Source organism: Pecten maximus, chromosome 2, assembly GCF_902652985.1.
Source record: "Pecten maximus chromosome 2, xPecMax1.1, whole genome shotgun sequence".
Classification (NCBI taxonomy): Eukaryota; Metazoa; Mollusca; class Bivalvia; order Pectinida; family Pectinidae; genus Pecten; species Pecten maximus.
In genome coordinates, this window is record NC_047016.1 from 54,146,325 (window position 1) to 54,159,918 (window position 13,594).

Sequence of the window (13,594 nt, forward strand, 5' to 3'; positions counted from 1 at the left end):
CGTAGCCAATGTCAATAACTGTAGGAAATGAAGGAAAATACATGATATCTTATTTTTAGATCCGATAAAAATATCATTTTTAGCGATGTTATGTCACAACTATTAATTAACCAATACAATTTCCCATCAAAAGAAGGAATATAATAACGTACGTAGAAATGACTATGTTTTATTGATTTCGTCATCTCCCCTTTCCCTGCTTGTGAGTAATTTTAGGACTGATTGCACATTCATGGAAAGGTATCGATTAAATGAGATCCTGTTATTCACTCACCACTGTGATGTCTATACACATATGTCGGTTAAACTGCTAAAAATCACAAAGGCTTTATTAGGTACATTTTATTAAAAGATGATTCACCACCCTGTTGACTGTTGTAAACGTGATTTCAATAGAAACGTGCAAGCAACTCCACCCTATTAACTACCGAGTACATATCTATATATAGAAACGTATAATCTACTCCATCCTGTTGACAGTAGTGTAAATACGCAAGCACTCACGCACGCACGCATGCACTGTTAACAGTTACAGTTGTTCAAAACTAGGAAGGGATGATAGGGTGAACGAATCTGCTGGTCTTTTCCGTAGGAAAAATTACGGTTGGTACCCAGTAAAACTTCTACAAATATAGAACAGGAGTACAGCTACTCTCTAACTTAGCTATGTCTGTAAATAACGAATCTAATAAGCTGCTGATAGCCTTAACATTTAAAAAAAGTTATGTTTCTCATTTATTTAATGATTGTCGGCCCTACAACCAATAGTTAAATGTTTTAATCCCTTTGTCCTTAATATTGTCGTCTTACGATCACAGAGAAAATATCGGTCAGTGATTACGGTCGCAGTATTGACTGAATCTGAATATGTTGCCGTTCTTGGCTGCAGCCGTTGTATAAGATCTCGGTGAATTAACACCATAAATAAGCAGGTAAATTTTTACCTGTGTTATCCAGCGATCCGTGGCATTTCGGCGAAACACATTAGTCAGTTTATTTACGTCCGGGCTATAAATAACCTGTACAGTGTGACAATACGATATTTTGGTAGATTTTGATTGACCTGGTGTTTCGCCAGTTATTTGTATCAGAGTGGTGATAATGAATCTGTTACCTACATGAGTGGAAGTATTCCTTTGTTCAGTATCCTCATTTACACTTGCGTTTATGTTATTTATACATGTTCATTTCGTATTGTGTAATGTATGTTAATGATCCCTAACAGTCTAACTTATGTTATATATATATATATATATACACACACACACACACACACATATATATAGACAAATTATCTACCTAGAGTCTCTACACTGGACTGTAGGTCAAAATGAAGTGTTTTTTTGTTTCTTTTTGTTTTTAATTTGTAGTCGATCTTTGGACATCTTAATAAAATCTGCTGCATTAAATGCTACCGTAAATATTGTTTGTGATTCCACGATCAAATCCTTTTTTTATTTAAACAGTATTTGCTGTTCCAGGATCAACTCTTATTTTATGTAAATATTGTTCATATGATCTGGATACATAATGAATACACACCTGAATATAATATGGACACAATAAAAATGGTGATACACCAGAATCTGTGTTCTTCAAGCAATGCTTATTAACATAAGATCACAGGCATAAACAAATATATTGTATGCTTTAAATCACTGATTCAAAGTGAAGAGACATATCTGTGATCATAGAATCAGAATGCATTCACCAACACAAGTCTGAAGCGCATTTATAGTAATGTATTTATAATGAAGGTTACAGGGATCCGGGTAAGCTTTATATAACGCAACGACACACCCAGAGAATAATGAAACCCAGTAAGTGTACATATCAAACAAGCGTAATATCGGCATGCTACGTAAAGTTATGATAATTTAAGACAACTTATCGACACCCAACCAAAACACTCCGCCTAATCCCCAACCCCAAAAACTGCACCCCATCACCTCAACCCACTCCACTCTATCAACCCAAAGCATCATCCCGTCCCATCAACTCATCCCTACACCCCACCCATCCTCTCACCCCATAACCCTACGGCAATCCCCCACCAATCATCCAACTCCATCAACCCACCTCGTCACCCCGCCCATAGCCCCACAACATCATCCTGCCCATAAACGAACAACATTACCCTGACCAACTACCCATAGCAACACCCCACCCCAACATGCTAAGATATAATATTATGATGTAATCGACACCAGAACAGTTCGAAAGCTTCCCTATCTGACTCATCAAACGAATATATAATGTATGTGACTTGTATAAGTAAAAATAAAGGCTTAACAAAATAACAGTGCAAGTTGAATCGATGTCATGATAGCGCGTGCAATATCATCGCAGTTAGTTCATTTCGTCCCACAAAACTCGGCCGAAACTGAAGAGACACCATTACGCGTAATTCTCGTTTTAGCTTCATATACATGTATATTTTGTAATATCTTCTTAATGTCCATTGTGTATTTATAGATTGAAGTTATTGCTTTCATTTTTATTCAAAAACACTGTAAAATCAAATGTACAACTATTTCACTTAGGACGTATGGTCAAAACGAGCTGCATGTAATGCGAAACTATCGCTAGTGAGGGCGGCAGGAGAGGGTTGATGGGTGTTGGCGGGGACATCGATTTACGACATCAACTCGGGACGGGACGTCATTTTCGTCTTATATTTCAAGTGTGATGTATCTCGTTCTCCACATACTATGATCTGGACTGCTACCTACATTTTATCACAGGAATACTATATAAACTTCGACCTAACGTATGAAAAATGACAGAACGAGCAACCCGACAGGAAACTAGAGGTCAACATACTCAGGTCACTCCAACAATGTAACTGCAACATATTAGTAAATACCGGAAATTCATACCTCCGGATATGTTTATTGTAATACCCATAACCGGAAGTTGATTAAAGCATGAGAGTGAAGCGGCAATCTCGTCTTATTTTGAAAATATAATACAACGATGTAAGGAAGACGAAATAAAGGCCCACTGGACAAATATACACACGCTTCATATTAAAACATTGGTTTTTATGAGCAGCCTGAATGACCGGTCATGTGTATATGCGAATGGAAGTAAAAAATTGTAAAACGGATGAATATTAATTAAATATTGCGTACTGTCATGAATTTACCCTATATCAGTCATTCTGGTCATCGCTGGTTGAGACTGTCATACGGGCATTTAAGTAACTTCCTTTCGTTTAGAAGATTTACTTCCGTCGTTATGTAACACGGCTTTGGATTGGCTAATAAGTCTCTATGGTAATATTTGGTATAACTGTCTGGGATTTAGAATGTTTCGGCAATCTATGATAGCACTGACCTGCTGACAGGCTCACTCTTCTCTTTAAATCCTAATCTTTCTCTTTATCTGCCTGTCTGTGGGGTTTGGGCCTAGGTCTTATTATGAAGTGCTATGATTCAGTACCTCAACAAGCGGTTAGGCCTATGTTTTTGTTTTCCATGTGATGTTGGAATTCTGCGGGTGCAATAAAAGCATCTACCCTGTACTGTATACCATTTGTCGAGTAGAAGAAATTCAATTCGAACTCGGGTTGACATTTGACACATACATGTATTATTTAGACTACAGTCCTATTTGGTATTAAGTACATACATAAATCGGCATAATGATATATATATCATCTTGTCATTACGAAATCGGCCTATGATGGTAGTAATTGGATTTAAAGAGTTTTTAAGCCGTCGTATTCTATCCACAGGCGTCTGTTATCCATAAGCTGTTATGAATGTGACATTGATCATGTAGACAAGCGAGGACAGTTTAATTTACATGTATAATCCATTTACTTTAACACAGTCACTGACTAAAACATATCATCGTCCATCAGCGACCTCGGCACTTTGATTTTTCTCTGAGCCCATCGAGCTTTCGCTGTTACCGCGCAATGCTGACCTTTGTGGACCTTTTCTGCCATTAAAGACAGTGACATAACACTTATAGGCAGAAGACTTTCGTATGTCGACGTATCCAGAAAAGACTACTGTCCTGGGTTACAAAACTTGATAGAGCGTTCAGGAATCATATGAGTATTCAATCATTAATATGTTGGGTAAAATAATCAAGCCAAGCTGAAATGCACCGTTTGGTTAAGAGATATTTTAAAGGCATACAATAAGGAAACAATATCATTGTTAAAAACATCAATCGCATAGGCTACGCTTAAATGAAGTCTGATACTAAAATAAAAGTAGATTTGTTAAAATAATAATGTTATTGTCTTACAAAAGCTTCCTGCGCGGTGCTTGTGAGTATTGAAAAACAGGTTTAAGCTTCTCTTTTTTATTGTTTACTTTCTTTTAAATATCGATTCATTTTCCTGCTGTGTGTCATACAGATCTCTTTGGAGTGACAAACAGTCTCCAATTTCCTGATTATCTTACCCTTAAATCATGAGAATGATTCTTATGAAAAAGCTTTGTTGGTTTTATTTGCAAAGGGTAACCCTAACCCTTACCCGGATGACCTAACCATGGGGAAAACTACTGTTCAGATTTATCGGATTTGGTTTGGTTTTCACATAAGACTGTATTTGTTTACTTATCAAGTAACACTGTCTATGCACCCCTACGTTTCATTCATATATAAAACTGTGTTGTAAGCTACTCATGGCGGTGCCGCTGTTTCCTGTCTGGTTTTCAATTTCAAGGAAGTTACAGAACCTGCTTAATCGACCTAGATTTTAATATCGGGTATCCCAGGTGACGTTTACCCTTACGGAACGTTAGGTCTTATTTTCCCTATCTACGTTAATCCATTAATACTCATGGGTTTAAGGTGCGATCAATTTTGTGATAGAATTACGATTAAAAAAATATATGAATAACATTTTGAACAGGTTATGTGATCGTTTTCTAGGCTCAGTTATAACCGAAACAAGGACGTTAAGCCTCATCAATCAATCAATCAATCAATCAATCAATCAAACTCATGTGATTTACAATACTGTTTTGGTAAGAGTGTATCCGGCTACAGTAGTGTAAACAACTACAAACACTTTATGTTAATACTAGTAGTAAAAAAGTAAAAAAAAAAAATATTGACAAGGAGAGGATTTAAAATACCCGTGTGACCTTGCGTCATATGATGGCTGATGAAACACAAACAAGACTAGTTAGTGCTCAGCATTTTGTAATCGACATACTTACCATATATACTTCACAGGCTTATTCGGCGGTTGCTAGGGAAAAGATAATCGATCTTACACAGGGTGGGTAAAGACAGCCGGCACGCGCTATATGACGCTGCTCACAATAACGTAACGTCGTCATTTTACGTTGATTAACTAAGTCGTAAACGATGACGTCATCAATGTTGACGCACATTCCAAGGAGCATTGAAAATGGCTCGATGAAAAACTTTCATAAAAAAACCTACGTTTGGTTGCAAGTATGTGAGAAAAATAAGCAAGGATATCTCAACACTCGTGTAAGAGTTTGGCTGGCCAGCACTCGTCAAGCCTCGTGCTGACTGGCCAAACTCTTACACTCGGGTTGAGATATCCCTGTCCACGGAACAGTCCCATGATAGATTCTATTAATCACCAGTACTGATTGTATACTTCATGATGATCGAGATTGTTGTATGACTGGATACAATTATAAATGTATCTTGTTAAAATGCTTGGTTTGTCTGAAATGTTTCCATTCACATTTTTTATCAATCCATTCAAGTTATTACGAATGCCTGTCTAGACCTGATAGGATATGAGTAACAAATCCGTCGTCCTTCTTAGGGGCTTTTGTTAATACTAATGTGACTTGACAATACAAATTGTATACAAGGACATTGAATAACGGTATATAATTATCTTGAATAATATCTTCCACTCTATCCTCAGGAAATTTGAGTAACAGTATAAATAATATCTGATTTTGTTTGTTACAGATGGATACCCGGCATCACCAGCTCGTTTTGTTCAGTGTCCTATTGATTATCTCCCTTTCCTCTTGTAACACTTGTGAGGTTTCATTTGACCAGAAAACAGCGGATTGTTCGAACCGTGGTTACCACCACATTCCAGTGCTATCTAATTTCACCGAAAACTTAGATTTATCAGGAAATGATATATCACATCTGGACGAAACATCGTTTCAAAATCTCACAAATCTGAAGTTTTTGAATATGAACTGGAATAGAATTAAATCAATCGCTAAAGACACATTTTCTGGACTTTCGTCACTCCACAATCTGTCGATTGGGCATAACAAAATTAACATTTTACAGAAACAATTTGGTGAGATGACATTTACTCGTAATTCAATGTTGGAATATGTGGATATATCCTTTAATACTAAGTTGCCTTTATACGAAGAAGCTTTGTACCCAGACGCTGTGTTCGCGTCATTGTCATCTGTTCGGGAGCTTCATGTCGACCTTTTACCGAATCCTATATTTGGAACGGGCTTCAGTAATATGACAAATCTAAACAGACTAGTTTTCAAGGACTGTATATTGATGCACCTTTCTAATGATACATTTAAAACTTTCCGGAACCTCGAGTCGCTGACATATTTAGATATGTCGAATTGTCAGGTGCATGTCAGACACTTTGTAAAAATAGAAAAAGCTTTCTTACAGTATTTCTCTTCTCTCCAATACCTTGACCTGTCCAATTCCTATATAACGTTGCCGGTTGCCATGGGAATCCTGTATGGCCTCACAGTAAACACAAACAACACTAATCCTGTCAGAAAAATGAAAGTCTTGAATCTGTATAATGTCAACCCCTTTCTATTATTATGGATGTATGACGTCGATTATGCAGTAAAGGTGACAACACAGATGACCAAATACTACAGACAGTTATGTGTGGAGGATATTAATGTAGGCAATAACGGGATCGTTGAAATAGAAGTCGGCACGTTAGAAACATTTGACGATTTTAGTTGCTTGAGACGTTTAACTATATCAGAGAACAACTTTATGTTCACCTCCCCCCGCTTTGCACTTAGCGTGTTACAGTTTTTTGCAAAAAGCATCAACCTAGAACAGCTAGATTATTCATACGTAGCTATTAAATTTGCAATGAATCAAAATACAGACAGGAATAGTCTACAAACCCAGAAAAAACAGTCGTCATTTCGGTGCGTGATGCCTTTCAAAGTTGGACGACATATGCGGTATGTACGAATGACCCATCTACTCTACCCTGTTGCTCTTGATTGTGATCTCGATATGTCTACTTGTCCTGTGTTGAAATTGCTAGATATATCAGAAACAACGATTTTAAGTGAGGACTTTCGCATTAAAGGAGTCCGTGTTGAGTACATGAACGTTTCCGGTATGGATTTCGGAACAACTGGACGAATGCTTCTAGGAAATCTGAAATGGGTTCATCGACTAGTTATTCAGAATGCCAACTTAGACCGTGCCTTCAGCAACAAGAATTACGTCTTCAAAGACATTAAACACGTAGACGAAGTCGATATGTCATTGAACCATTTATCTACATTGGACGAGGAAAGTGTTCAGGGCCTGAAGGGGGTGAACAATGTCGTCTTATCGTGGAACTTTTTCAGTGATTTTCCCGAGGGTTTGTACAGTTTGAAAAATCTCATAGACCTTAGGCACAACCAGCTAACATATCTCAGGGAGAAGGCACGAAAATGGTTGGAAAGGATGAATTCTCGGCCCGAACAGAGAATCAGAATTTTAATGAATGGAAATCGATTTGCGTGCACGTGTGAAACACTGGATTTTGTTTTCTGGATTTGTGACACTAATGTGATGCTTGATTACCACAACAACTACACTTGTACTCTACCAAATGGTTCGGTTGTTATGCTTTGTCACGTCAATCAAAACTATCCGTTGTATTTAGGCAACTGTAATAAAGAGTCTTTCTGGATCGTGTTCGCAATTTCTGGGATAAGTATTTTGTTGCTGTTACTTGTGGCATCGTCATTTGCTTTCAAATTTAGATGGAAGATTCAGTATTTCTTCTGGAGGAAGTTAAAAAGTACACCAGCAGTTGTTACTGATATCAGACATTATACCTATAAATCCTTTATAATATATTCCGAGGAGGATTGCTGGAGTCATAACTCCTTTCTACCAAAACTTGAACAGCTTGAAAAAGAAGACGGCATTCGGTGTTGCGTTCAGGAAAGAGACATCATAGCTGGTGAGAACGAAATAAAATGTCTCACTGAGTTACTCCTAGACAGTGCGAAATTCATGCTGGTACTGACTAAAGATTTTATTGACACTAAATGGTGTGAATTTGTGTTGGATATTTGCCTGAGGGAACGTATGGAAAGGAGGAATAATGGCTGTCTGGTAATGATATTTAAAGATATAGACCCCCGATGTGCTCCCGAATTCATTACAAACGCATACAAACACTGTAAATCCATTACTTACCCAGAGGAGGAAAACGACGAAGAAGGTTTCTGGTATGAGATACGCCAAACACTCTTACATTAAATCAATATGTATGACTTTATTTCGTATAGTGGATACTGGCAGATTTTGCTGTTATGTCACACAGGGATAGGGCTTCCTGGATTGTATCTCTCGGTATATCTGTATACTACCTATAACCTGATAAACTTTTATTTGCCTTTCTTTTGTTTTTTTTTCTTTTCTTAATTTTTTTAGATTAAATAATCCGTCATTTGATGTTGATATATATTCAATTTCCTTGATGAAATTGAAGATTCTTTTACGGTATATATATTTTATAAACCATGCATGTACATATCTAATTGGTCGTGAATGGTTGATCAAGCTCTTTCTGTTGTTAAAATTAATAATACGAGAACTTCGTCATCAAATTAACTTTCAGAAGGATAACTACATTTTTGTGATCTGAAAACTGTATCTTTTGTATGACACTTAATATTTTTATGCTGGTGAATAGTTTGAGGCAATTTAAATACGCAACTTCTTTGTTTACACTAGGTAGTGTTGTGCCTTTGTGAATAAATTGATGTTTCTGAATGAACTACCGGTCGTGTATAGGTCTGAGAGTGTAATTGTATTGTTTCATGTCATTGTTAAGTTAAAATGTAGTTCATTCAAGGTACATATTTATCAAATGTTACCTTATAATAAGATTTGTTTACTACCGCTGGTTTTCCTCGTCACCCGGGCATTTATATAGGCTCATTTCCTTTACTTTCATTCTAGTAACTGTAACGGGGATTTTGGCTGTTCCTTCTCTATTGTGTAACTGGTATTAAAGTCCCGGTGTTCAGATTGCTTGGCAGTCTGCCTGCTGGTAGGCTCACCATTCTCTCTACTTTTTCTATGTTACTTCGTCTGTGGGGTTGGGGTCGGGGGTGTCTGTATTTCGGAACTGTAGCTGTCCAAGTTGATATAGCGTTAACCAGCGGTACCGTTGTCCTGTCATTTTGTATGTATGTCCGTAAACCCTTATATTATTCTGACATCGTTACACTTAAGCATCCGCGGGTGCAATAAACCACCATGTACCGAAGTCCTTGTGTTTTTATTTTTAATTTTCGCTATGACCTTAGGTCAATTACCGAACCTGGTGTGAAAATGTATTGAATTATAGATGGTTATACAGTCCTGTTACACTTTTTGTTACTTTGGACATTTTCTATATCTGCTCAGCATGAACACCGCGCCCATTATTACAGTATAGGACTTATCATGTGGCTTACTTTGTATCGTTTGATACATATGTAAAAGAAGTAGGTCCGTGTAGCCGGAACATAGTGTTAACGGTATATGTCACTTAACTGACGGAGGGTGCTTGTTTGGCTCAGGAGATTATCACGCCGGAGATCCAGGTTGAATTCCTGTTGGGACGCTCGGCAGGGATGTGGTTTCTCGTTCTTTCGCACATCTATATCCATAGTTGTACCGTCTCCAGCGGACTGTAATGCCATTCGAATTATTGTTGTCTTACAATTATAATGTAGATGTTCTTAACACCGACACGGGTTTGAGGAACAGGCCCTACTGGTAAAATGAATACAATTTTGAGTGATATACTTTGGGAAAATATTCCGAAGAAAGTGGCGTTTTTGCTTTTTTTCTGTGTATTTTTTTTCAATCTCTTTATTACGATATCAAGTATATAGGAATTAGAGTTACTTCAAAATATTTTTCAGTGATCCTATCTTACTGAAAATAAGTAATTTTGCAGGAAATCGGTCTCTGAACGTGGAATTTACTACATAATTATTATACGAATATAATTTATATTTCACATGAACAAGTTTTAAGATATTCAAATTTTGTGTTTGGTGCAAAGGGAGTTGAAGAATGGGACAAATATGAGTCATGAACTTGTCTGTCTTCGTTATTTATGTTACTATGCTATATATCTAATCATTACCACGATGTATCATATGCACTTTGTGTTCTTGATCCGAAGAGGAAGACTTGCATTACCTGTCTGAGTTTTGTGATGAGTATTTATAATATGTGTACAATTCGCACTCATATTTCTATATACATTGGGATTGAGTCATTACTATCATCTGATAGAGTTCGAGGCCCTGTCAGGACACGAGTTATAAAGTTTTCTTCTTCGTCATTTGTGTAACTGTAAAATATATGATTATTAGCAAAATGTATCAGATGGACTATTTCTTGTTGTTCCGAAAGTAGAGATTTCAAGTCGTAGTTGTACTGTGGTGAATAAATATATATCTATTATGTATATACAAGGTATTCTTATGCAAATTTCAATTTTTCTATTCATGGTTGAAGTTAATAAATTTGTAATTAAATATATGTGTCGACTGTGTGTTCATATTTGTGTTACGATTGAAATAATTTCTTCATGCATTGTACGTAGAGGACCAATAATATACGTGTAGAAGTCCAATACGTTTAAGCTTTACGTGTATTAGTCATCCAAATGAAGCTTATTTAAGCACTACAGGTGACTCGTTGAAATATTAAAGGTAACCTGTTGAATAGTTGCAGATAAATTAGTGGACAATTTTAGATAACTTTTTGGATTTTTTTTAAACTACAGTTAGAATTATTAGACGAATACAGATACTGATTACACAAAGATATTAAGGTAACCTATTTCACTGCCATACGTACAGACCCGTGTACGTTCGCAGTTCCGATTTAAGCGTAGCGTTTCCGTAGCATTACCGTACCATTTCGTAGCATTACCGTAGCATAACCATACCATTTCCGTAGCATTTCCCTAGCATTACCGTACCATTTCCGTAGCATCTCCGTACCGTTTGCGTCCACTCACCGTAGCATTACCGTAGCATTTGCGTTTACCTATTTTCACTCCCTGACTGTCTCATAACCGTTCGGTAGAAATTTTTTTTATCGAAGCGAAATTTAGTTAAAAATACTTACCGAACGTCAAAAAAGAAATGTAGCGACAGCAAATAATTTTATAAGGAGGTGAGAATTAAATAGATATGGCTATAAATCTGTCTGTATCTTTGTATAGAAAAAATAACACTCTCACAAAAAACAAGTCAAGTCACATGGTACATCGATCTTAGTATGATAAAAAAAATGGCGGATCCTAGTAGTAGTCGACGCATTACGATGGAAACCAAGATGAAGATCGTGTCAAATAACCAATATTACCTTTACTGTGCTATAGTCTAACCTTTAAAACAGTTACATGTAATATGCACTGGTCAGGCTACATGTATAGGGTACATGTACAAATGGTCCAGACAGTATCACACAGGTAAACTAGGGTCAGCAATGATACAAACAACACAGCATGTTGTATACAGGTAAACTAAAGGTAAGGTATTTTCTGGACCAAGTGATTCTAGGTGTGAAAGGTAGAACAATAAGAGATAATTATGGCCTACAGGTAAGGCGATAGACTGCTTCATAAAACGTCCAACTTTAATGAGAATGTCATCGTGATCTATGGAGTTATTCATTATTTATTTCAATTTTAAAACCCAAAGGTCTAATCACAGAATTGATAACAAATTGATAAAATCAGAAACGTATATATCACATATGTGATATATGGGTCAAAGAAGTAATATAAACAGTATAATCCAGATAACACTGAATCCTCACATAAATGTATGGAGGATACGAATTACTTGTATATGTGATATATATATATATAATGTATGTCTCTGATAATGTATAACAAGAGTAAATTAATTACATAGTAAGAGCAAATACGGTATATAAAGTGCATACACATGTGAAATAGAACTGATGTCCTAAATAGAAATCATCCAGACAATCAAGTAAGTCTTGTTATGAACAGTAAAAAAGAGACCTAATTCTGAAAACAAATCTTCGTCCGACATAAATCTCTCAAGTAAGACGTTAAAAAACTGTCAAGAACATGACGAAGGGAGTTAAAATAACTATGACTCTTTTAAGAACATTACAATTTATTACATTAATCCAGCATTTACAGGGATAAAGTAGGGTTGAGCTACTTGACCTAGTCAAAAAAAGATGTGGAACTAAAAAGTTAAATTATCATGTAAAAGTTCGATCAAGCTGGCTATGTACAGATTTGAATCAAAATATATGTATTAATGCCTACATACCAGACTAGGTAAGTTGAATTGTTTACAAATTTACATGTAATATAGACTATTATCGTTTAATTTTGATTTAAAACACAGAAAAAAAAAAAAAAAAAAAAAAACTGTACAACTTCAATCTGGTGTACGAGTGTTGCTTGATATGGTGACCATATTTCAGAGCAGTAATCTAACTGACTGCACTAATGTACAGAGAGCGAATAACATTTTGAAAATCCAAATATGTAGATTGGCATGACCTTACCAACCACTTATCTAACATGCATTAAAAAGTTAAGATTCGGAGTGAGCCATACACCCAAGTCTTTAGCATGTGTTGCTTTCTTTAGAGACTCCTCACCCAATCTGTTGGGATACTCAGTTGTATACATTTTGTTGCTAAACGTTATATAACCATATCTCTTTGTATTAAACGTACATTTTAAAGTTTTACACCAGTAGTAGACTCTGTCAATATCGGATAGGAGTTCACCACAGTCTTGAATATAACGTGCTGCTTTACAAAATGTACCATCATCGGTAAAAAGGAAAGTTTTGAAAAAATGTAAAAGAGAGGGTGAATCATTTGAATCGCGTAGTTTCAGGACTGATATTATACAGATATTTTTTGTATCATCACACTAACATCATCATCAAAATCTCTATCGCGGAGTTCACCGAATACCTAGTCAAAGTTTGAATAGCAAAAACTTGTCTTCGTGGCAACGTTGCTTTACTTCCTTAAGAAACACATCCGCTGCTAGTTTGATAGAATTTTATAATTATTGGTATGCACAAAAAATATTTCCTTTGGTGTCTTTCTAAAATTGTTATTTTGTAAACAAAAAAACAAAAAACAAAAAAAACACACACACCCTCGCACATACACAGATTTAAATAACAGTCATTAAAGACACTTGTTAATACTTCTATAATCAAAATCATACATTTGTAATTTGAACTCTTGAGATGATGGTTTCATGATATATGTAGACTTAATAAATTTCGGTTTTTACCGTGAATATCTAAGATTTGTTATGATAAGTAGCCTACATAAATTCATTTGAATCATTATTTTATAAGTC

General features: G+C 36.0%; 1 protein-coding gene across 1 annotated transcript; it reads left to right on the forward strand.

The window, feature by feature from the left end:
- Positions 1-6,783: 6,783 nt before the first annotated feature.
- On the forward strand, positions 6,784-8,466 carry LOC117343932 (toll-like receptor 4). Its single transcript, XM_033906501.1, has one exon. It carries the CDS (start codon positions 6,784-6,786, stop codon positions 8,464-8,466), a length of 1,683 nt encoding a protein of 560 aa, XP_033762392.1.
- The last annotated feature ends 5,128 nt before the right edge of the window (positions 8,467-13,594 follow it).

What these genes read in the sequence shown, in the direction of transcription:
- LOC117343932 (XM_033906501.1), top strand. Translation starts at nt 6,784, where the DNA reads ATGTATGACGTCGATTATGCAGTAAAGGTGACAACACAGATGACCAAA.